This window comes from Cricetulus griseus, chromosome 7 (assembly GCF_003668045.3).
Source record: "Cricetulus griseus strain 17A/GY chromosome 7, alternate assembly CriGri-PICRH-1.0, whole genome shotgun sequence".
NCBI lineage: Eukaryota > Metazoa > Chordata > Mammalia > Rodentia > Cricetidae > Cricetulus > Cricetulus griseus.
Window position 1 is genome coordinate 27,519,080 of NC_048600.1, and position 26,772 is coordinate 27,545,851.

A 26,772-nucleotide genomic window follows, 5' to 3' on the forward strand; every position below is an offset into this window, starting at 1 on the left:
CACCTTTGTACTGAGGCAGAACTTGGGAAATTTAAAGAGCAAGAGTTTTAAAATAAATGTAAACTAGGGTTTGTTTATTTTTTTTTAAGAGGCTGGGTAGCAGTCCAATGAGTGGGGAAAAGTTAGAAACAGTTTTAACAAATCATCATAAAAACCACTTTAGAGAATCTGTCCATTAGACGTTCCACAAAAGGCCATCCCTGAGAAGAGCATAATTACTTGCTATTGCATAAGAAACTCAGTGCTTAGTAGGTATAGGGCAAGTACTGATGCCTTCCTGGTCCAGTACAACTTGACTTCTCATGGACCAGTTCTATCCCTGGGGCACTGTTTAATTAGCAAACACTGAAGTTCCTAGCAGACCTGTCAAACCTGGAACTCCACAGGTGGGGCCCAGCCATGGTTTTAACCAGATTTCCCTAGGGCAGTGGTTCTCAACTTTCCTACTGTTTTGACCCTTTAACACAGTTCCTCATGTTGTAGTGACCCCCAATCACAAAATTATTTTCTTTGCTACTTCATAATTGTAATTTTATTTCAATGTAAATTTTTTTTTGGAGACAGAGGTTTACCATACTGGTTGCAACCCACAGGTTGAGAACCACTGCTGTAGGACCTTCAGAAACATTGCTTTTAAGCAAGGATTGGTGAGGGGGGGGGGAGGAAAAAAGCCAGTCTGGTGTCTCATGCTTTTTATCCCAGCACTCAGGAGGCAGAGGCAGATGGATCTCTGTGAGTGAGTTCAGGCCACCCTGGTCTACAGAGAGAGTTCCAGGTCAGCCAGGGCTACACAGAGAAACCCTGTCTCAAAAAAAAAAAGCAAGAAAGCAAGAAAGCAAGAAAGCAAGAAAGCAAGAAAGCAAGAAAGCAAGAAAGAAAGAAAGAAAGAAAGAAAGAAAGAAAGAAAGACAAAAAGAAATAACAAACAAAAACAAGTTTGTGTGCTAAGAAGCAATACTGAAGTTCTCCCGTACATATGGAGTAAGAGAATAAAAAACCATTTATTAGTTCATAAGCTATTAAACACAGGTGGCTGGACTTGGTTTGCTAATCCCTTCTCCAAAGCATCTCACGAGCTGCTTCCATACAAACCCACAGAAACCCTCACAGAGCAGATAGTGTCTGCCTTAGTAATGGACACTGCTTGGACTGAAAAACACTGGTTTTTTTTTTTTTTTTTTCCTTCTATACTAGGAGGGCAGTGTTAAGAACCCACAGTGGAAGCCTGGCATTCTACAACTGGGATTTGTTGGGCACCTATATGCAGCTGCCAACCAAGACCCGGCACTCAGGAACACTGAAGCAACTGCCTTGGTTGCCCTGTGTGTATCCAGAATCCTCCTGCCATTTGGTCATGTTAACTCACCAACAATACAAGGAAGGACATTAACATCCCAACTGGCAGGTGAAGAAATTAAGGCTCAAAGAGTGATTCACCGTCTCAATGCCACAGATGTCTGGGGTGGGACCACCATCCAGGTTTCTTGGTGACTAATACCTATGAGATCTTTGTCACAAACGATGTCTTCTAGACTTGACCCTTGACCTCAAAAGCTTGTGCTTAATCAAGGAGCCAAGGTATACAATGCTTGGAGGTGTGAAAACTACACAAAGATACACAAACAACAAACAGCATCGTTTAAAGTGTTAACGGCGCCTGAATATTAGGGACCCACTAATGTGGGGCTCACTAGAGGAGTGTAAAATGAACCAACCTCAAAATTGTTCAGAGATTTGATGAGGGAAACAGAGAGGATGTCCCATCCCCCACACTGTAACCCCAAGAACCCTTGAGTATAGTAAGCTCCCTGACAAAAGGAAATAAGAGTAGATGAATTAAACATGCTAATTTGAGGTGATATTATTCTAGATAATGGGGTGCTTAAGGACCATCAGATGGCTCAGTAGGTAAAGGCACTTGCCATCAAATCTGACAACCCCGAGTTCCACTGCTAGGGCCCACATGGTGGAAAGAGAGAACTAAATTCCAAAAGTTATTCTCTGACCTTCAACACAGTTACCCTTATGAGCAGAGACCCCAGAGCACTTGCTTCCTGTATCCCTGCCAGGGAGGGCACCCCAAGAAAATAACTGTCGGCCACCTGTAGTGGCACATGGAGGTGGAGGCAGGCAGGTGGGTCCCTGTGAGCTCTCAGCCAATTCTGGTCTATACAGCGTGTTCCAAGCCAGACAGGGCTATACTATCTCAAAACCAACAAACTGTCTATAAACCAAGAGGGCCCACCCAGAAGCCTATGACAGCAGCCTAATCAGGGACTTCAAGTTTACAGAACTCCAATAACCGTCTAGTGTTCATGCCACAGATATGTGGCATTACGTTGTAACAACCAGCACAGACCCTCAGAAGTGACCTGCAAGAAGACTCCATTGGCCTTTTGCTGGCTCTGTAGATACAAGGGGCCAAGAGTCAAGGAGCACAGGTGACCTCTAGAAGAAACAGCCCAGGGAAGGAACCTTGACCAAGGCATCAGCCAGAATGAAAGAAAAGTGGACCCAGGCTGCACTTCCCACTGCAAATCTGAAGGAAGAATATGCGTTCCACTGAACTGCTGGGCAGACAGAAACATGCCATGAAGCAAGAGGAAATGGGAGTCAAGAAAAGTTTACCCTGTCAAGTTGCAGCCTGAAGCAGTGTAGGGTTGGGAAGGTCACGCCCAGGTAAGTAAAGCAGGAGAGTGTGCAGAGACACACACAAAGTCACCACATACTCAAGAAGCAATGGGCGTAGCCAAGGCTCAGTAGACGCAATGAGGCTGGGAAAACGGTCAGATGGGGCCAGTCCATGACAAATTAGGACACACTTAGGAGGGTGAGACAGAAAAAGGCATAGGGCAAGGCAGATACAAATGCTCAGTTCTCACTGTTGTTCCAAACATAAGCAAAAGGACCACTCTTTCTGGACCAGCAACACTAACATCAATCACGGGGTGGAGCAGAAGTTGTCTGGGTGCCATGCACCGAGCCATTGTGGTAGCTAGCGCTTAGCCCCTCACCAACCAGCCTGACTTATTTCCAACTAGGTCTAAAGAATGAGCCACAAGGTAAGAGTCACAGAGGAACTCTACAGACTGATGTGACCAATGTCAACAACCAAAGGATAGTGTGGTCTCCTCGGTTGCCTTTCCAAGTAGATGACATCTGTTCTCAAATAAAGACTCACACCTTGGCATAATGGAGTTGGTGGGTACAGGATGACAAAAGCCGAAGGTCCCCCCTCCAAGGTCAGGTGCACGGCCAGTCCCCAAGAACTGTGTAACTTCCTAGCTCTGCCAGTTAAAAGCTTTTAGACCATAAACAAAGCCCTTGGGGCCTCGGGGAGAAGCACCATTTTGGTCAGATGGAGTTGTGTATGGAGGGACACCGAAAAGTGGCACAATCAGGAAATGGTGATGTTATCAAAGAATGGGCATGTGGGCATGGGTGGCCTGAGCCCGGAAGATACGCAGGAACTGGTTCCTAGGTCACCCGCTAAGGATGGAGCTGCAGCTGCAGAAGTGCTTGAACATGGAAAAGATCAAGGGTTACATCCCCTTACAGTTCACATTTGCCCACTGAAACCATCGGGTGGTCCTGATGGAATTCTGTCTCCTTGCGCTCAGCCCCCAGTTTCTATCCCTCCTGCCAGCCTCCCTCAGCGTTCCCACCTCCGAATGGAGCTCACTTCCACAGATTTCCAATGTGAAGAAAGGGAATTCTGTTGGATGTTAAGCAGACACTGTGTTATGTTTGTGTCTTTATTGCTAAAATGCTTCCAGGAAGACAGGCAATGGGATGAGGTTTAGGGTCTGCACACAGCAATGTAAGTCAGAAAAGTAAATGAGACAGGTATGAGACGCACCATGGCTGGCCTCCAGACGGACATGCACCATCAGCCTCAGCCAGACAGATAATCTCCTTTTTATCTCTGATTAAAGTCTTTTCAACATGTGATGACAAAAAAAAAAAAATCATTGTTTTCAATCTGACCAAAATACAGTGTCCCTTTTATATAACGTGTCTAACAGTCTTCAGATTATAAACTCAAAAAAGCCCACGTGGGTCCAAATTTTAAAAACTAAACTCTCCGGAGATCCTTTGTGAAGTCTGGGATTTGTCAACAAAATTGGGCATCCAGTCCCAGTAGTGAGCTCTCAGCCTCCTGAGAAGCAACAGGATGCTAGACACTAAAGGTGGGCAGTGGCTTTGTAACTGAACAGCTACTGATGACAGCCCTGTGTCAGCACGAAAACAGCATATCAGAAAACCTTTCCAATCCCTGGGGAATAGCTCTGACCTGCAGGTCCCTCCTGTCATCTAGCAGGAGCAGTTTGTGGTCCAGATTAGCACAACACACAGTGTTCGAAAGACAACACTGCACCTGCCTTGCCTTCAGCAGCACAGGGCCCAAGCAGAGGACCACCTTGTAGTCCTTCACACAAATGTAAGAATCTGGCTGTCCTTTCTTACTGGACCAGAGTGAAGCCTAGGCTCTTGGTATGTACTGAGCCTCCCGACCCTAGTCCATCACATAGGTCTAACTTAGGCCATTTCTAATTTTGTGAGTGGTACCTTCTGCCAGTGACCAGGATGTAAGGAGGTCCAAGGGAAAAGCTGTTCTTAGGCCTGCCCACATGGCCCTCTGTGAGTGAGTGTACCTACTATGTGCTATCCTTCTGACACCAGAACCCAGCTTCTTGGGCCTCCTATCTCAGACTGAAGACCAAAAGCTCTTTTGGAATTCTCCAGGCTTTCAGCTCAAGATCCAGGCTGCTTAGGCATCCAGCCTCATAGACTGAGCATCTCCTGGTCCTCAGCCTCTCTGATGTGCTGACAGCTGTAAGCCACAGGCCATACTGCATAAGCCCTAACAAATCCCCTTTGTCATACATGCTCCTTCTATGCATTCGATTCTTCTACAGAGCTCTGTGCAATGCAAACACCTTCAGTGGAGACAGCCTTTCAGGCTCCCCACCATCACGGTTTGTTGCAGTTGGTGCTGAGGGTGAGCCGAGGGTAGCTCCCACAGTCATGCTCACACTATTCTGAGTGGGGTTATAAGCTTCTAGACTGTTCCATAGCCTGTTGACATCATCTTGTCCTCCTGTTCCAATCACTACCCTTGATTAAAAGGAGGCACCACTGGTAAAGGGGACACAGCACAGATACCTGGGGGCCTGAACACCCCTCTAGGCCCATATGCAGGCATCCAAACTCTAACTGAGCAGGGCTGCTCTCCCATAGGCTGGCTAGCATTTGCTCCAGGACTCACCAGCCCTCCTTTGGGCCTCTACTACCATCACTACTTCTGGTTTTTGAAAGCTGCCACCTTTTTTCCAAATGAAACTACACAGACATTTGGTGACTTTTCAAAAATATTTTCTTTCATTAATAGGATTTGTGCGAGACGGCCCTCCCACCATCTGCGCAGCCTGCTGTCTTTAAGCCAAAAGTTCAAGGGACAGTGTCTCATGTAGTCCAGGCTAGCCTCTAACCCACTGTGTAGCTGAGACCCTTGAACTTCCGAGCCTCCTGCTTCCACTTGCCTGCGTGTTATGATCACAGGCGTGCACCACTGCCCACCAAGAACCTAACCCGGGGCTTCACTTCATGTGCTAAGCAAATAGTCTAGCAACTGAGCTCGCCCTAGTGAATTCTGAAGTGAATTTTTTTTTTCTTCAGTGCATGTACAAGTCAATCAAATATTTCTTGGTAACTTGGTGGATTATGCTTGTGTGTTTACTCATTTTTCTTCCCAGACTAGGAAAGAACAGGAGAAGTGAAGTGCAGAGAACCCTGCTATGTTTCACAGAACAGGCCAAACAGAAGCAGGTGGAGCTTCTGTCACCCAGACTGATGGAGTGGGCACATACAGTGGCAGACAGAAAACAAGAGGACTGTCCGGGAACCAGACAACAGGCAATAAATCCTATTTCTGGAGTAGGTGTCCCAGCCTCTCTAATCTGTATGTTCAGCGGAGGAGATGACCAGAGAGGACTTTAAACGTGGTGTTTTCACTGAGAAACAATATCTTCTCCCCCACCTCCCCACCTCTAACCCCAGGAGGGAACAGTGAAGACTCACCCAGACCGGACACGTTGATTGCCTTCACAGATTTCTTCATTTTGTAGAGAACCATCCGGTCCACGTCCAAAGCCTAAAATACAGAGAATATGGGAATTAAAACATGTTTGCACACAGACCGTAACTATAGACAGCAGCAGTGAGTACCTTCTGGGAGTCCTACTACAAGGCCCCAGGGCTGCTTCTATTGCCTGAGTCTTTGCCTGGTGTGGAAAATTGTCTTTCAAAGTGTATCGAACAGCAGTTTTATTGGTTCACAGAAAACCACCTAAAGCATACAAGCTGCCTCTGCCCACACCACCTGCTGAACACAGCACTCTACAGGTGAATGAACCTGGACGCATGCCTCTACCACATCTGGACTGTCCCTAAGCTCTGTCTGCCCCTCTGCCCTTGAAGGGAAGGGCAGTCTCAAGGCTACCATGTGACCCTCCTCACAAGGAGCACCTGACAGCCAAGTCGCAGAGTCAGACTCGCCCCGTGCAGATGCAGTATAGTGCTTTGGATTTGTGAAGCTATTAGCTGTGTTTAGGAGGCTTTATTCCTAATCCCCGAAAGCCTCAGGTTTCTCTTCCAGAAGCCAGCTGTAACAGCTTAGCAAGCTGAATGATTAAACAAACACTCGGACGTTTAATATTCAGCGAACATTTACAGTGCAACCATCACATAGCAGAAATAACTGGCGTGCAAAACACCTGTACATAGTAGGTGTTCAATGATATGTACAGTGACTCGTCAAACCTGAGCATTTATTCACAGCTAAACTTCTACCAAAGAGACAGAGCGAACAATTTTCCCATAACTCAGTTACACGGCTCGGAAGATCAAAGGACGCCAGATGGTTGTGACAGGAGGGTGAGCACATCTGGGAACCACTGAGAGTGAGGCCAACTAAGGACGACTATTTAAAAAAACCGCAGTGACCTGTCATCTAAAAACATGGAAAAGCCAGGCCTGTTGAACCTGCTTCCAGCCTCAACCTTCATAAGTCCTTTTTCTGATGCCGCCTTGGCTGTTTTCTGGGGTGTCAGAAACAGATGAGATTGGAGTTGACAGCTTTAAACAGAACAATGATCAAAAGGCATCAGACAGAGTAGGGGAAAAAAGAAAGAAAAGAAAAGGTTCTTATCACTTCACTGTGTGTTTGTCTGAACCTTTCAGTATATCAAGATCAAACCCGGGGCTCTAGGCAAGCACTCACAGAGCTTGGGGGTGAGGGGGAGAGTCTTGCTATATTCTATAGCTCATTAAATTTCTTATAATGAGTTAGCTTTTTTGCATATAGGGAAAGGCTTTAAGTATGGTATAGGTACCCCATAGATCCTCCCATCCCCACCTCACTGCTGGTGTTTGCAGGCACCTGCTACCATGCCTGGCATTTTATGTGGGATCATGGTGTGTGTGTGTGTGTGTGTGTGTGTGTGTGTGTGTGTGTGTGTGTGTGTGTGTGTGTGTGTGTATGCACGCTGGAGAGAGAGAGAGTTTGGGGGCACACACCTGTGGAAATTAAGGACGCTTGATGTCTTCCATCACTTTCCACCTTATTCCCTTAGGACAGAACTGTTTTGGTCATCTGACCCCCAGGACCCATCTGTCCCCACCTTGCAGCACTGGGGTTATGGCTATGCCTGGCTTTTTTACAGTGTGGGCTCTGGGTCTTTGTTTGTTTGTCTGTTTGTTTGTTTGTTCTCAGGGCCTCATGCTTCTACAGCAAACTCTCTCACCTACTGAGCCATCTCCCTAACTCCCACATGAACTCTTAATGCTCCTGGGTGGTCAGCTCCAACCCACTCTTGACTTTGAGGTACAGACGGGGATTTAGAAACAGTAAGTAACCCACAAAAACCTGCACTGCTCTCCCTCCCTCACACCCCTGGCAGTCCTCCTCCCGCAGTCCTCCAGCCTCTATGCAGTAGTCCAGAAGACAAAGTCTGCTCAGGCTGTCTCAGCAGCGCCACGGCCCACATGACACACAGGCATGAATCAGGGTGCTGTCACAGCTGGGGGTTCCCACTCCAAGTCACAGGCCCTTGCTGCACAACACATCTGATGTAGTAAACACTCAGTCTAGGACTCCGGCTGAAGAGTCTATCTTGGCCAGTCCCTGCAATTGACCAGAACAGTATCTGACCTGCATTCAAATAAGAACTAGCCTCCCACAAGCTTCCTGGAAGACAGCAGAGAACCTCACAGACAGCAGCAGGGCTGAGTTTACTGAAAAGCTTCCTCGGGGGCAAGGTGTAAAATGAGAAAACCTCACATGAAAAAGAAACAACAAAAGTTCCAAGGCAGCCCCATATCACTGGGGGGGGGGGGAGGGCAATCCCAATATTGTAATCCCAACTTGAAAAAGCCAGAGAACCCTCCCTGTGCTCTGAGCTTTCCTTGCTCATCTATCAGGCCCCTGAGCTGCATTCTTCATTTCTGCTTATCCCCTGAGCTCTCAATGAACTTCTTGATGCTTGCCCAAGTCAATGTTTCCTTCTACTTCCCAAAACTATTAACTGCCTTCTCTCCCTGCAAAATCTTCCTGCCTTTTGACCCTTGACCCCCAGCATCACAGACTGGTCCTCCAGCAAAGCCACTTGCTGTCCCTCCACAGGATGGGTGAATCGCTCGTCTCAGGTTGGCCCACAGCCTGTGTGCTTGTTCACAATTTCAGTTGAGATTTACTGAGCACCCGGTACGTGCCAAACAAAAGCAGGGAGTGGAGATGCAGCAGTAAGCAAACCAAGACAACGAACAATCCAGCAAAAGATAAACATCTCCACAAACACAGACGCATATTGGTTGGTAGGAGCAGAAGGCCAGGACTCACTTTATACACTGACCTGCTTTGCCAACCTTGGACGCTACCCAACACCTGTGCTGTCTGCTATCTTGGCTGCTACTGAGCCCCCTGTAACACTTAAACACACTAAGTTCTGAGAAATACCAATACAACTACCTTCTTGCTTTTTACTTTCCCCAGTGCTGTTCTCCATGGTCAGGGGCTGGTGTGTGTGCAAACATTCACGACCTGTTATGCACCAGAGAGTCCCACAGGGCATGGGACTCTGTACCAAGCCACAGGGTTTCCCTGGCCAGAGAGTGCACTGGAGTGCCTCAAGGCCACTGGGGGCAGGCAGGAAAGGATTCCAGGAAAGGCCTCCCAGAGATGAAGGAATTGGTTGGAGCCGCACTTGTTTAGAAACCAGTCAGGCTCCATCTGGGCATTGGACTCCTGGGTAGCCAGGTAGAAACCTAGCCTGCTTCCCTCCAGCAGGGTTAAAGACTCTGCCTGCTGGTAAGCCCAAGTCACAGGGCACACCTGTGCCTGTGGGGTACAGCTCAGCTCTGCTCAGAAGTAAGGGCTGGAGGGGCTGGAGGTAGTCATCTACAGAGGTACCAGGGGCTAGCACTGTGCAACTGGCTGAACTTGGACAACACCCGACACAGTGAGTGACAACACCCCACACAGTGGGTGACAACACCTCACACAGCAGTGACAACACCCCACACAGTGAGTGACAACACCCCACACAGTGGGTGACAACACCCCACACAGTGAGTGACAGCACCCCCACACAGTGAGTGACAGCACCCCCACACAGTGAGTGACAGCACCCCACACAGTAGGTGACAGCACCCCACACAATAGGTGACAGCACTCCACACAGTAGGGACAACACCCCACACAGTGCTTTGCAAATTACAGCTCTTTCCTATCAAGGACAGCACAGAAGTCTTGTAAAGATACCCCTCCATCTGAGTTCCTCTGTCCCTATTGTTGAAGGGAAGCCAGTTTCCTGCCTCAGGAATGAGAAGATAAACTCTGACTGGTGCTTCCCCTACCCCCATCTGTCTATTCAGCAGAGAAACGAAGGTGAGCCTGGCACTGGTGGCAGAGGTAATTACAATTAAAACCCACATGAGGGAAAAGCAATTCCCTCCCCGTTCAAAAATTCACCCTCCATCACTGGGTATTTATAGATCATCAAGATTAAACCCGGTCAGGAGAAGTGAGAATGATTAAGACAAAAAAGTCTTGTATCCATAAAAAAGATTTGCCAAAACCTTAAAGCAAGAATAATAAAGCTTTTGCAGTCCAAAGGGACCTGCAACATGGCTGAGACTTCTAACTGTAAGTCACCTCCTACCCCTTCTTTCTTCCACAACTCCTTAAAATTGGAAGGAAAAAGGAGACAACCCTACACCAAAATGTGTGGACTAATTACAAACACACAGAACTGCAGAAGTCAATAAAGACCTAAAGAGGACTGGCCCAGGCTGTAGCTGATGTCTGGCCAAACCCCATAAACTCTGAAGGGCTGGACTCAAGTTGACCTCTAGTTTGTAAAACAAGCTTAACAGATTAAATTTATTGCATAAACAAGGCTGTAGGGATGTGTCTCAAATATTTCCAAGGAAAATAAGTAACTGTTGGAGTGGTAATCGGAGACGGTGAGCAGGGAAAGGGAGGGGAGACCACGAGGGTACGGGTCACGTCAAACCCACCACTAGAAAAACTCTCACATGCCCATTGGCCTAATTTTCACACCTGGCTGCCCCACACAGTAGCCATACATGCAGGGGATTCTATTACAATGAAAAACATTGACGGCTCACTTCTGCATGCCTTGCTGACTCCCATGAGAGCTATAGCCACGTAGGCATGTGTGTGATGGTTCCAGAATGTCATTAGGCTATTTCTTCTTTCTCTGCCACTGCAGGTCCCTCTGTGCATTTGGCGGCTGTCACAGAGCCAGTGAATCCACCCCAGGCAGCCTGGCCCTCCTGGTTCCATAGCTCAGTAGTGGCATCCCCCTGTTACACACTGCCTTCTCTGTGGTGTTGGATCAGTTCATCGCCTCGTTGGGTCCCACTGTCCTGGCAAGCAGGTACCTAAAGGCAGGCTCGGTCTGTCTAAGGAGCTGGTTTGGTTCAGGAGTGGGAAACCCACTCTACAAGCCAAAGATGCCCCACCTCTTGTTTGTTCACAACCTAACAGTTTTGACAGGTGGACCTGTCCGGCTGGATGTGGTAATTCGTGAAGGAAGGCTCCCTCTGACTCACCCTGCGAGGGGAAACATTACCTCAGTCCTCAAAACAGCCTTTCTTTTCTCAATCACCCGCCCTGACTATTAGCCATGTTTTGAATTTCACTCTAAATATTTGTGGGAATTTATTTAATTACCATCTGGCCTTTTTCAGGAAAAAAAGTTTGCTGCCTCTGACTTAGACAATCCATGTTAAAGCATCCCTCCAGGCATCAGCCAGGCCTGTCCCTTCCACCCTGGCCTAGACAGACTAGCACCAGCCCACGACCAATTTGGTCCAGCATCCTGGAATCTCAAGAGAAGGTAACATGGGAGGGAAAGGACCAACTTCCTCCCTGGAACCCAAAGATAATGTCTGAAGGACAGGAGGCCTACAGACCACAGTTATCCCTGCTGGAGCTGGCTCATCTGTGTTCTCCCCTCTTAGCCCACCCCTATGTATGATGCGCCAACTTGAGAGGAAATGACAGTTTTGAAAGCTAGTTGATAAACTCAAGCACACCCGAGGGCAGTTCAGGCAGGACGGTCACGCAAACATCAGTGGCAGCCCGGTCTCATCACACATCTGACTTTGAGCAAAGTAGAATGCATTAAGGAGAGTGGCAGACATTTGCAGAAGTCATTGGGGAAGCACAGAACCCACACGGCAGCCGTGAGTACGCTGTGAAGTGGGGCAATAATGGGCCACCCTCCTTCTGGGAATTAAGCGAGGCCGGGAGAAGAAGAGGTGTCGTTCAAAATTAAGATCAAATTCATGCCCAAGACAAACCGTAGCAATGTGAAATGTGTGCACCTCAGGACAAGCTAGGAGGGGCACATGCAGTTATTATCTAATGACACAGAAGGTAAACACAAGGACACACATAACACTTTTCAAGACAGCCCCCAAATGGATAAATCCACAAGTCCATTGGGGGTTTAACACTACAAACCACTATGCATTTGTATTAAAAAAAGGGGGGGCTACAGAGCGATGAGAGAACAGCCATTGCATACACCAAATACAAACGACTTCAACAAAAATGTTGAAAATGGAACACATGGGATACTGTGAGGAGAAGCCTCAACATGAAAGGCAAAGCTGGATTAGCCACTGTGCAATGACTGGCAAACTACAAGCCTACTGAAGGACTTCATCCAATATTAGAGTATGTGACACCAGAGTACAGGCAATAAAAAACAAACACTCCACATCTGTACTATTCATAGTCTCTATATACAGGATTCTGTCTCCATCCCAGCCTGACTAGTGAGCACACCTTCACCATCACAGGGGGCAGGGGTAGGAAACCAGGCTGCACCCTGACACAGCTGGCCCAGCATAAATGCCCTCCCCCGTGCACACAGCAGTGTACACAAGCAGCAAGCAATGGGGTGTGGCAGGGGATGAGATTCTAACTAATTTTTTAAAAAGCTTTATTATGTACACAGTGTTCTGCCAGCATGTATGCCTACATACCAGAAGAGGGCACCGGCTCTCATTACAGATGGTTGTGAGCTGCCATGGGGGTTCTGGGAATTGAATTCAGGGCCTCTGGAAGAGCAGCCAGTGCTCTTAACCACTGAGGCATTTCTTCAGCCCCTATAACTAGTTTCTAGAACAATTTCATCACAGGAAGTAGAGAAGACACCAGCTTCATTACAAACCAATTAAACACACACAAAGAGAGACAGAGAGTGCACACATACACAGCTCACATACACAGCACATACACACACACACACACACACACACACACACACACACACACACACACACAAAAAAAAAAATGCCAAGCATGGTAATTGTAACTCAATCCTGAAATCCCAGCGCGAAGGACACTGAGTCAGGAAGATTTACCTCACTTTTGAGGCCAGCATAGGCTACAGTGTAAGACTGTCTCAAAAAACAAAACAAACAGACTGAAAGCAAGAAAAAAAGATAAGGGCAGGTGAGATGGCCCAGCGGTTAAGAGCACTAGCTGCTCTTCCAGGGGACTGTGGTTTGATTTCCAGTGCTCACGTGGAGGCTCACAACTGTCTATAGGCTCCAATTTCAGGGGATCTGGCGCCTTCGAAGACACACATGTAGGCAAAACACCAAATGCACATAAAATAAGTAAATCATTTTTAATAAAAAAGAAAGAAAAATGGATACAGCACAACAACATATTAGCTTGAGTACAGCTATTACTCTTGGAGTTCAAAGGCAAAGGGAAAGAAAGGGCTTTCAATACCTTATGCTTTGTCTACTTTTCTATTGTCCTACCTCTGAGGATTTGTTTGCCTCTGACCACAAAAATACATGGAAGGAACAGATTAAACAATAAAGAAAACATACTCGAAGCTGTATATTCCCACATATAAAAATAAACACAGAGAATCCTTAGTTAGGCGGTACAGGAAGCCATCACGCGGCTCCGGAGGAGAGGTAGAAAATGGTGCCAAGAGATGCGATTTCTGGCACCCTTTGAAAGATTCACCAGGGTGTACTCATGCATTCGTTATTTAAGGATAAATAAACGATTAATGTGAAAACAGCTCTGTGGGTCGCAGAGGAGGGTGAGCTAACCCAGTCTGTGGGCAGAAACCTCACCCCGAAACTCTCTGGATGTGAAAACAGAGGCCACCAGGGCTGGGGTGCCCAGGGCAGCCAGGAAACACTGAGGTCAAGTGATCGGGCCAATGATGGGGAAACCAGCAGAAGCAGCCCCGAGGTGCTGCCTGCACAAGGTGTTGGCCCCAGGCTTGGAGACACAACTGGGAAGGAGGAAGCCTATTGTCTCACCTTTGCCCTGCCACTCCCGGGCTGAAATCCACTTCCCTCCTTTCCCACAAATTGTTTCTGCAAGGGCATTCTCAGTAATGCTTTTCAAACTTAAACAGGAGGAAAACCCAAAGTTGCCATCACCTGAGAGAATCAACTATGCAGAAACTGTTGGCACTAGGCAGCAGTCCACAGTGACGGTGACAGCTGAAGGCGATGAGGCCACATGGAGTGGACCAATAAAGGGCAAGTACACGTCCCTCTCCAGACGCCCCACACATCAGGATAGAAATTGTGGGTCAATAAGGAGCAGCTTAGGTCTCACCAAGTTTCAAAAACAACTACCCAGGCAGGGGACTATGCCCTGCAGACACCCACGGTGACACATCCAAATGCTAATTAGACTATGCTACAGTTACTATTTAGAGAAAAGAAAACAGATGCCCGTGAACCCAGGTGTTGTCATGCTTCAGATTTGATACTGAAAGGGACAAAAAGCCTCCTCCGAGTGGCTCAGGAGAATGGAAAAGAAAGCCACACATAGGCTGCATGGTGAGGCTGCTGGCACAGCCTGCATGATGCCCTTCCCAGGGAGGAACCAGCAGGACACAAGATGCCCTGGATAGTCCAAGGTCCTGATACCTCTGTATCAGGACAATCCTAAGTACTGCCCCCTCCAAATGACAGCAGAGCACAGAGGTGGGGCAAGAATGGAGCAATGTCAGGAGAGGAACCATGCCCAGGCCAGGGGACACCATCCCAAAAGATGCCCAGGCGTTACTGAAGGGACAGGGGAAAGAGACGGTCAAGGGAGAATGGTGCAGCAGGCCCTTGGTCTGTGCTGATACAGGAGACAGACACAGAGGCTGGGGGTGGGGATAGGGTGACCATTAGCTGATGGCTGAGGTCAGCCTCATTCTTCCTAGTCCCAGAAGACAATGGGATCCTAGACCAGGTTGAATCCCCCAGAAAACTAGGCTCAAGCCACCTAAACCTCATTTCAGTAATATAAACAGGGGTCTGCAGGACCAAGGAGGAAGACTTTGCTTCTTGAGGTGATGAGGTCTGCCTGGGGAAACCTCCACACATACCACACACCATGGCTCTTCCCCAACTCCCCATCCTGTCCAGCGTGCCAGGTCCCACAGATGCCTTCCTGTTGTCCATAAGCTGTCATATTTGTTTTATGTGTTCTTTCAGAGGGACATTGTGTAACTGTGACCAGAGGCTTGAAGCAATAGGCATATACTTAAAAATGGGCAAAGCGTTATTAGATGCCTTTGATGAAGAGAATTTGATGAGCAGCAATGAGGATGTGCTAATGGGACTCTTGTGTCTCTCCATCTTAACTACCATGACTGAGACAATGATCCCCAAGGAGACGGGAATTTCTCCAGGAATCTGTGGCCTCGGAAGGACATTCACTGGCTTCCTAAATTGAGAATAACAGGGCTTGTGTCCTCAGCTAGGGTAACCGGAGTAGTGTTCTACATACAGCTGGCATAGCAGCAGACAGCACCAACCCGGTGTCCTCCACTTCCCAGTGGGGCACAAGCTAAACTGTGCCAATTAAGGTAGCTGTTAGGGACACGCCTTCTATCTAGGGCTGTCCTTATCATCAGGATAAAATTCTTTTCAGATCAGAGGAAAACAGCTCCAAAAATAACACCCACTGGAACATCGCAGAAGAGAGACGCAGAGTGTTAAGAGGAGTATGGAGGCAAGTCGGTAAAATGCCATCTTCTGGACATGACGCCGCCATCTCGCCCATGAATTCACTGCAGTTCCATTGGTATGTGCAAGATCAAGCCAAACAGATCAGTTGGTATTCCATCAGGCAGCACTACGCGAACTTAGATGATGATGATGATGATGATGATGATGATGATGATGATGATGATGATGAGTTAAGAGAGGAGGGCGAAGGAGACGGGGAGGAAAAAGAAGACAATGAAGACATGATGGAGGTAGAAGTGGGTGGGTTAGAAGGCGTGGGGAGTGGGTGGGAGGAACTGGAGTTAGATCCAATCAAGATAAACTGTGTACACACAAAATTGTCAAAGAATACATTGATAACAAATAAATAGTAACAACAAACCTTTCCAGCCAGCTCACACTCCCATTGACACACCTCCAAAAACCAACAGCAAGCTTTTTTCCCATTCATATTTAAGTTTTTCTGAACATGTCCTGGCGTTTCTTGCAGGCTCCTCACAAGGGCCACAAGGAGTGGCCTGAGCCAGCCTGGTAGAAGAAAGTTTCCTTGTCCTCTTAGCCTTAAAATTCAGGTTAAACATGTAATGTATAGTCTTATGTGCCAGGAGGCCATGCAACCGTTGTCCCCTAAGTCAGAGGCTCCATGTTGGGGTACACCACTATGAAATAAGGTTCCTAGTAAGCTCTCCCTTCTCGTGACTCTGGGGCCTTTCTGTTCAAGGAGGTCCAGCCAGGTCGGTGACCCCCATACACTCTCCCTCTACAGTACTCATAGTATCAAAGTCAGGCAGAAATGATGATGGCCGGCCCACGCCTACCCCATTCCCCCATCCCCCCCCCCACCTGATCCCCCTACCCCCACCAAAACCCTTCAACAGTGCCATTTGGGTGCATCAGAGAAACTCACTAAAATAGAAAATATAATTTACATATAAAATAAAAGTGCATAGTCTGACAAGACAGTTGGGAGCTTAATTCTAAGTACCATACAACAGATGACACTGTGCGCGCTTGAACTCCATCATATGAAGTTCAAAATCCTCATTCATTTTCCCAACTCAAAGCAGAAGAAAATGGCTTAAATAACTTAGGAGATTCACCCCAGGCTGTTGATTTGGCTTTGAACTGATCAAAAGGGTTAGATAGCCGCAGCAAATTTAGGAAAAGCCCAGGCTGGTTCCCAGGGCTGTATCCCTCCTGTTTAACAGTGTCCCTGCCAGAGCCAGGGGGCTTACAGGCAGCCCCCACCTCAGCATTGCTGCTCTCCCCAGTGCCTGAGGAAAATAACCCTGTTGCTGAAGTTTCTCTTGTCCTGCCAGGTCCCACCACCCTTCTCAGCCCCTAATAAACACACAGACGCTATATTAATTATAAAACTGTTGGCCAAAATGTCTAGGGCTTCTTACTGGCTAGCTCTGTCTAAATTATTTAACCCATAACTACTAATCTATGTATTTCCACATGGTCTTGGCTTACCAGAGAATGCCCGGACCTGTTACTCTTTTGGCTGGCTACATGTCAGCTGTCTTTGCCGGGCTCTCTCTGCCTCCCTTTCCCAGAGTTCTCCTCGTGCTAGTCACACCTATCTTCTTGCCTCACTGGAAGTGTTTTAGTCACCAACCAATAAGAGAAGCATATATACAGAATACATATAGCATATATAGACATCCCCATCATAACCCCTTCTCACCCTACTCCTGGCGCCTCCTTTAAAACCCCACCCACCCACCACACACAGATCTCCTGGTAGCTTAAGGCCTGAGAAACCACTTCATGACAAGAATAGTGTCTGTTCTCTTCACCAAGAACATGCTTGAAGCAACAGCTCATGCCAAGGCTGCTCTGTCTCTGCCACCCAGTGGTATGGAAGTGGCTGCCAGCTCACTATCACCTGCCATGCACCAGCATCGTGGCTCAAACCGACCACCTGAGTAGCCACCACACTTCAGAATCTTCCAGAGGGTCAGGGGATTGGCTGAGAACCAGGAGTGAGTAGGTGGGAGGGAGGGAGCATCAAGCCTGTGTCTAGAATATAACATGTACTACTGAACTTTTCGAGGGAGAAAATTATAGGTTATTGCTACCTTTGGTCTATTTCTTGAACTTCCATTCCTGAGTTCCTGTTTCCCACCCAAAGGCCTGTGGTGGAAGAAGCAGGAACAGCCAGAATGTGGAGGGTAAAGAAAGCCAAGGAGGAGGGCACAGGCTGGTTCTGTCTCCAACACCAGGCTGTCTGCCACAGGAATCAATTTTCTAAAAAGGAGACAAGGGTTCAGATACCTTCGAAAGTGCCGTATGGTCACGTACCCTCTCACACTTCTCCCACACTGGGGCTGGTGCTGTCCTCCTCCCCCTATGCCTTCTCCTGGGCTCCCTGGGGGACTTACATAGATGGAGCAGCATATGAGTCTTCAGGTGCTCTTAGCATCAGAGAAACACACTAAAGTACAACCAACATAGAGAGTGCATGGTCTAACAAGACAGCTAGGGACTAGCTACAAGTACCATCAATAACTGACATTGTGAAGCCTGGTCTCCCTCCACGGCTCCCGCACCCACATCTGACATATCCAGGTACTGGCCCTGTACTGTTCTGCAATCCATGCAGTACAGTTATTACCGTGCGGGAAAGAAGGGCCAAGGATGTACAGAAACCACCTGGGCAACCTGTTCTGCAGCCTCTTTTCATCTTGAGACCTATATTGCCTTCACGAGCCACAGATCCTTCCATTCCCACATCTCCACACAACAATTATTTGGTCTCCTGACCTGGATTACCATGATCCTAACACAGGACAACAGGATCTGTTTGAGATGGAATTGCTGGAGAACCCCCACAGTTCAAAGTGTGAAAGTGCCCTGACTAAGGGCAAGGACCACCCCACCCCACCCTCAAGAACACATATCAGAGCACAGGCCACCTTTCAGTGGTTGGCTTGAGAAGGGAGGTGAGCCTGCCCAGGCCCTTGTCTTATAATTAGGGTCCCTAGGGGAAGGCTATAGGTGGACACACTATTCCCAGATACACACTGGCTTTGCTGCTCTAGAACAATTGGGGTCCCAGAGGAAAGAACAGAATTCACTCCAGTCCCCAGCTGCCCCAAACACAGCCTGCTTCACTGTTGGGCCTCAAATGCCTTCAGGTGAAGAGACGGCACTGCCAAAACACTCAAAAGACCACACTCTTCCACCCCAAAATGGAAGGAAGCTACATACTGGTGGCATTCTGACCTTGGCCTACTCACAGCACAAGGGCCTAAGAGCCACAAGAAATGGGTGTGGACAGAGTTTAGAGGCCCCCGAGAGACACAGAAGCTCCTGTTAACCATTTGTCAGATGTATTTATTTTTAGCATATGTTTAGGGGTGTTTTGCCTGCATGTATTTCCATGTGCCACATGTATGCACTGCCTGTGGAGGACAGAACAGGATGACTGATGCCCTGAATGTGGACTTAGTTGTGAGCTGCTATGTGGGTGCTGGGACCCAAATCCTGGTCCTCTGCAAGAGCAACAAGTGCTTTTAATAGCTGAGCCATCTCTCCAGCCCCGCTCATTGTTTGTTTGTTTGTTTGTTTGTTGAGGGTTTTGGTGGAAAACCACTAAGCTTTCAGATAGCACCCCTACTCCCATCCTCCCCTCCCACTCCCCAGGGATAGTACCACAGAGGATGAACAGAGGTCATGGCATAGAAGAGAAATAGTGGCCCAGGCTTAGGTGAGTAGGAGCCTGGTGAGGAGACCGAAGCATCAGGAAGGCGGTGAGGAAGGATCAGGACGAGGCTGTGGGTGCCAGGCCAGGCACGGGGCAAAGGTGAGGATGGGCTGGGTCCCTGTCACTGAGGAATGGGGCAGGGGGACAGGAAGAGCAGCAAAGGCAGAGGCAGCTCCTGGCTGTGCTGTGAGGTAAGCAGGGCAGTATACTGACTTCACTGGAAGATACACACAGGTCCCTCCCCAAGGAAGGGCTCTGGTCATTACTTATACTTTCTGTTTTCAGTTTATCTTTTTTTTTTGGGGGGGGGGACTGGAAATCCTAGGGAAGAGAACAAAAGGGAAAGTGATAAGCAATGGCTGAGCCTTCTACCTACACAATGGGTAAGGGGACATCTGGGATAGCTGATGACAGAGAAAAGGGCCCAGGATCCCTGACAGGCTACAGGACACAGTGCCTGCCTACCTCATGCATGCTGCAATTGAAATCCCAAAGCGCAGGCCCCATAGACAGCACCCAAGGACAGGCAAGCCCCATCACACAGTTAACAGGCACAATGAACCAGTATGTACCAACTCCAAAAGGCCAAATCCACAAAGGCTAAACATACGGCTGCTATGTTTGGTCTGAGGGGCTTACAGAAGAGGAGATGGGGGGGTCAGACACGGAAGAACAGACGGACAGCCACAGTTTAAAGTATTTCTCAAACCATTATGCTATAAACAAATGTGCAAAGTACTCACATGAGAGAGAGCTTTAATGTCTCCAAGATACACAACTTGGGCTGGCTGGATGGCTCAGGGAGTAAAGGTACCTGGAGCCAGTCAGAATTCAGCACCTGGGATCCACATGGTAGACAGAGAGCACCAACCCCATAAGTTTTCCTCTGACCTCCACACGAACATCACGACATGCACATGGAGGAAATATTAAAATTATGTTCAAATGTATGATGTAATGGATTGCTTCTCCTAGAGGGAAAAAGGATCTATGCCTACAAGTTTTTTTTCCTAAAAAAAAAAAATCAATGATTAATTATTACTATTGTAAAAATAAAGTCAATAATGGCAGAAAACACTTTTTAAACTAAAACGTCTACTGTATTTCCCTGGCTTGGGTGTCTTGAAATACACAGCAAAATAGAAAAATCATATAGTGCTGAAAGTCAGGGCACCGTCACCAACACTATTGGCATAAGGTGAGTGGCAGTAACTCATCTTTTGTCCACATGACACTTTCAACACACAACATGACAACTTGGGCTGTGGGTGACACAGGCATATGGTAAGAACACACCAACTGAGGTTCAGAGGGGTCACACCAAGGCCACAGAGGTAGGGAGAAGCCAAAGTGGCCCCTGGATTCCCTTTTCTAATTCAAATACTCTGTTGTGCTCTCTTAGTCTGTGTTCCCTTAGCAGTGCTGTTTCTTTACTGTTCACAGTAAACTACTGTGGAAAAGAACAAGGGATCAAGAAAACAAAGCTATTCAATTTGAGGGACAGTAGGACCCTTGAAAATCCTGTACTTACCCTATAATGCTTATTAAACAGACAAGCTGCTCCTATCATGGCCTGAGGTTACTGTGAAAGAGATCTTGCTTTCAGAAACCTGTGACTTCATGGGGCCACTGAATCTGCTAACAGACTATGGAAGACAAAGGCGAGACCATGGACACTTCTTCCAGGGCAGGGAGCCAGGACTCAGGCTTCAGGAATGTGAGGTGAATAGAGCATACAGTTCTGTACTTCATACCTAACACTGCTGTGACTGCCTCTAAGGAGAGATGCCCTGGAACAGATGACGCAGAGACATCCAGACGAAAGTGACAAGTTGTTAACAGGCGGGCAGGTTGCATGAATGGAAGCGGAGGGGCTGTGCCAGCCCCTCCCAGCACATGGCTGCGATGGAAGCTGGAGACTGGTAGAGGGATAAGGGGGCCACTGTCTCCCTGAACCAGCTTCTCTGTGTGCAATGGATTCAGAGGCACTCGATAGAACAGGAATTGTTCAAATGTGTGACATCCGGTCCTCCAAGCAGCATCAGTGAGAACACAGAGGCTGTACCATTCTCCTGGAACTAGCAGCAGGGTGCCAGTGGCCCACACCATGCTTTCAGTAGTCTTTGAATTACATAAGACAGAACAAGCCGGAGTTGCACAAATAAATAGGAACAGATGGGCACAGACACCCTTTGTTTAAAAGAACGGAAACGCTCTGAAGTAGTAGGAAATTGGTTTCAAGTCTATCATGAAGCATGTCCTTGTGGTCCTTATTGTAAATGGACTGGACAAGAAGCACCTAGGAGTCCCTGCTGGATGACCTGTGGATTGTAATGCAAGCATTAGCTTCTCTGAGGGCAGCTGTCTGTGCTGAGCTACCACACACACACACACACACACACACACACACACACACACACACACACACACAGAGCACACATACAAACATACACACACCACACTCAAACACATGCAAACATACCACACACAGAGACACCACACACATACACACTATACATACAAACATAAACAATATACACAAACATACACACCACATATACAAACACACAGAGACATACAAACACTACACAGAAGCATATATACATACCACACACACACACAAACATATACACATACACCACACACACAGACACACACACACCACACCTACAAACATACACACAGACACATACATACACACACTACACACACAAACCACACATACAAACATACACAGACAGACACATACACACACACCACACAAGCAAACATATTGACAGACATACCACACCACACCACACATGCACGCACACACACACACACTTTTAACACCTTGGAGATCACCAAGTTGCTAACTTTGTCTCCGTCATCCTAGGAACATGCATGCATCTGGCCCTCAGTGATCAATACATGCATTGGGCTGATGGGATAATCTGTCTTTGTAGGGACCCTAGGCCAGATTACCTCCCAAATCTCTCTAAGGATCAGCATCTGTGAATGTGTCATTGACTAGGGTGACTTTAGCTGTACACTGACTATTCCCCAACTTCATATCTGTTTACATAGCACCCTCATTATATCAGCAGAGCTGTGTAACTGGAGCAATCCCAGACTACAAACTAGTTCCTAAGTCCCCCCAACATCCTCTGTGTGCCAACAGGCATACAAATGAATCTCATGCCCTCACACCCCTCCACCCATGGCTTAAGAGGAGTCTGAATACTTAGGTAGTAGGCCCTCGTGCCTGGGGATGCATGACTTAGCAGGCGAGTCTTTTTAAAGTTTATTATAATAGTTAATTACATTCGTGAGTGTGCATGTGACTGCAGGTGCCTTTGGAGGCCAGATCACCCTGGAGCTTGAATTACAAGAGGTCGTGAGCACCCATTGTGGGTGCTGGTAACCAAACTCAAGTCCTCTGCAAGAGTACTTAACCACTGAGCCATCTCACTAGCACCTGCATGCAAATTTGAAGTTTTTCAACTATTGTTAGAGATACTATAGGCTTAAAAAAAATGTAGACATGTTACAGAATCTCTTAGGAACCTTGAGCCTCATTAGTTCTCACTAAATTACTTTTGCAATCTTGGGCAAGTCCTTGCACCCCTGACAAAGGGAGGTCTGAGTTCTCTAACCAGCTGCCAAACCCATAGCAATGCAGAGACCTTCCAGGTCCAGGATTTCTTTCAAAATGCCAGAAGACTTTCAATCTGTTTCCTTTATCTTATTTTTTATGTGTGGGTATTCTGTCTGCATGCACTCTTGTGCACATATGTGTGCAGTGCCTGCAGAGACCAAACACAGTGACAGATCCCCTGGAAGTGAGGCTACAAAGAGAGGTTGTGTGGGTGCTGGGAACTGAACCCAGGTCCTCTGGAAGAACAGTAAGTGCTTTAAACCTCGGAGCCATCCATCTCTCTAGCCCCTACAATTTTTTTTTTTCTGAGACAGGCTTTTTGCCGGGTAACAGCCTTGGCTGTCCTGGAACTTGCTCTGTAGATCAGGCTGGCCTCGAACTCACAGAAATCCACCTGCCTCTGCAACCCTAGTGCTGGGATTGAAGGCATGTGCAGCCATTGCCCAGCTAAGAATTTTTTAAAAACAAATCACAGACCATGAATCATTTAAATTTTTTCTGTAAGGGTGATTTAATCCGGCCCACAGAACATCTGTGACACTTTTGCAGAGTACATTACATCATTCGCAAACTTGTCTTGGACTATCATCACTTAAACCAGTGGTTCGCAACCTGTGGATCAGGACCCCTTTAGGGGGTTGCATATCAGATATTTACATTACGATTACGATTCATAAAAGTAGCAAAATTACAGTGATGAAGTAGCAACAAGACAATGCTATGGTTGGGGGTTGTCACACCATGAGGAACTGCATTAAAGTGTCGCAGCTGTAGGGAGGTTGAGAAATACTGAATAACATTCGCTTTCTCTTGACAGTCCCGTCCAGTGAGAGACACTCCATACCTTAGCATCCCCACTCCTGTGATACACTTCATAAAAAGACTATACACACGAAATACATTCAGACAGCTACATCAAACAGAATGCCCAGAGGCCAGTGAAAACATGAAATGCTGAATACCATGGTTACCAGGGATATGTAAGTTAAATTACAATGATATTCCACAGCACACCTCTAGAATGACAAAACTGGCCGATAACACAGACTGCTGACACAGAGGTGGAGTGACTGAAACTCTTGTGTGTTGTGAGTGAAATTGAAAATGATATTGCAGCTTGAGAAAACAGAATGGCAGCATCTCAATAACTTAAATACAGTTAGCACCAATCTCACTGTTTACCCAAGATAACAATAAAACATCTTCTGAACATGGCGGTGCATGCCTGTGGGTCCGACCTCTGGAGTAACAGTGACAAACTCAGGGCCAGCCCCCTGTCACAAAAAGAAAATAAGAAAAAAGAAACATCTGCTTGCACAAAGACCTGAACTTGCATGTTCCCAGAAGCTCTTACTCATTACAACTAAAATCTAGGAAAACCTTAACTGCCCATCATTTAATAAAACTGATTTTAAAATTATGGCATACCCACAGAACAGTGCTCAGCAATAAAACACAGGGGTCTAAGAGTGCAGGCGATGTGGACAGATGACCGAAATGTATTAAGCTCAGGGGAAGGGGCCATGTACCATGAGTTCATTGTATAAAACTCAAAAACAAAAACAAAACAAAACAAAACAAAAAGCCCACAACCAAAAAGCACCTGCTGCCAGGGCAAGAGTAGGGGACCCATCTCCAGGGAGCAGAGGGGCAGTTCTGAGGATAACTATGTGTGGTCACTGTAGAGGTGGCTACACAATGAGATGCTCAAGCAAACTCTCCGAATGAATATTTAAAACGGGCAAATTATATTGTGTATAGAACATATCTCCAGGAAGCCATTTGTTTAACTTCTTTAACTTTCAAAAAAACAACTGTCATTTCTTTGGCATCTCGGGACAAGCTGGGGTCAAGGACAGGAAGCTCTGGTGATTTCTGGGGGCTGTAATGAACTATTAAAAGTCGAGGCACTTGGCAGGGGGCTGCAGACTGGGCGTAATTCTTAGCATCTTACTAAGCCTTTGAAAATGTTTCCCAAATATACCGGTCTGTCAGTTCTTTCAAATGGCCTATCCTCCATCATGTTGCTCGGTCATGCAGGGTCTCAGCGTCGGTGGCCTGGTCTGGCCCCTCTGATGTCTCTCTCCACAGGACAGCTGTCAGCATTTATATGCCATGTAAAGGCTTTCATGACACTAAGGGAGCCAGCCCTACCTCTTGTGTAGTGTTCTGCACGCTGACACCCTAACTCCTTCCCATTAGTTGGTACTTCCCAAAATGCACCTGATTTATTACAAAAGGATGATGACTGAGCCAGCGATATGACTCGGTGACTAAATGCACTTGTGCCAAGCCTGACTACCTGAGTTCCAACCCCTACACCCACCCACATGGTAGAAGGAAGGAATTGACTCCCACTGGTTGTCATTTGACCTCTATACAGGCACCAGGAGATAAAAGCATTAAATATGGGCTGGAGAGATGGCTCAGCGGCTAAAAGGCACTTACTACTCTTGCGGAGGATACAGGTTTGGCTCCCAGCACACATGAGGCAGTTCACAACTCTGTAACTCCAGTTCTAGGGGTTCTGATGCCCTTTTCTGACCTCTGCAGGCTCCTACATGTGCAGGTGCCTATAAACTAATCTAAAGGCACACAATATACACGCAAAAACAAAACAAAAAATGTTGAAAGATTAAATGCCCTTTGTTTCTGGCTGGATAGTAGACAGTAACGAAGGCAGTGTTTCCGCCCCAAGATCACGTGCGTTATGAGAGCTTCATAACAGACATGCAAGGTGGTTATGGCACTTTCGAGGGTAAAGCAAGGCTCAAGAATAAAAGTAAACATGCAGGGCTGGAGAGATGGCTCTGCATTAAGGGTGCGGACTGATCTTGCAGAGGACCAGAGCTTGGCTCCTAGCGCGCTAGGCAGCTCACAGCCGCCTGTACAACACTGGCCTCCGTGGACACCTGCACTAATGTGCACACACACTGTACACACATGCGCATACATACACAGAGTAAAAATAAATCTTAAAAAAAATAACTAAACTTTCCAATTAACAGGTGCCAATCCAGATTAGATGTCAAATCCTGCATCTGTCTGTCCTTCCACCATGACCCATGGTGTTTGTTTTGATGACACAGGTACAGCCCAATAGTCCAGAGTCCTCACTGGCCTTCAACAAGACCAACCTACAACAAAACCTGGGAACACAGGCAGTGTTTGCAGGATGACCCCTCTGGCCACACTCCCATGTACACCGATGATGGTACCTCCCTAAGCCTGCCTCTCCTGGAAGTGCCAGTGCATGTGGGACTAGTTACTCAGCTAGTCCCACAACACTGGCCTGCAGGGACAAATAAGCCTCTACTAGGGGTTGACAATCTCTGTGACCTTTCATCCGCTGCCACCTATACAGCCTCACCCTAGTAAATCAGACATGCAATCCAGGTAATGGGTTCACCTGCCATTTCCTCTTGCAGCGTCATCTCTGACCTCAGTAACGGCTTTCCTCTATAACAGTGGTTCTTACCCTTCCTAACACTTCGACCCTTTAATACAGTTCCTCATGTTGCGGTGACTCCCCACCTTAAAATTATTTTCGTTGCTACCTCACAACTGCAATTTTGCTACTGTTATGAATCGTAATGTAATTATCCGTGTTTTCCAATGGTCTTAGGTGACCCCTGTGAAGGGTCATTTCGACCCACAGGTGGAGAACTGCTGCTCTAGAACACGTTGGGCTGGCTCTCAGGAAGTGCTTACGGCAGCCTTAGCCTTATGAATCACCAGAAATGGCTCTCCAGCTGAACACAAGGTTAAGCCCAAGTGTGTGATTGGAGTTTGGAAGGACGGAACCATTAGACACAGCATCATCACAGAAATGAAACTTCCG

At 47.3% G+C, this 26,772-nt stretch overlaps 1 protein-coding gene across 3 annotated transcripts in view; it reads right to left on the bottom strand.

Moving 5' to 3' along the window:
• The window catches only part of Asap2 (ArfGAP with SH3 domain, ankyrin repeat and PH domain 2), a 150,169-nt gene that overhangs the window by 86,699 nt on the left and 36,698 nt on the right, over positions 1–26,772 (bottom strand). For all 3 annotated transcript variants that reach the window (XR_004770675.1, XM_027424693.2, XM_027424694.2), the window contains exon 2: positions 6,082–6,154. Coding sequence is in view for 2 of the 3 variants with exons in the window: in XM_027424693.2 (XP_027280494.1) it covers positions 6,082–6,154 (73 nt within the window). In the remaining variant the exon portion in view is untranslated. The remainder of the gene's footprint in view (positions 1–6,081; positions 6,155–26,772) is intronic.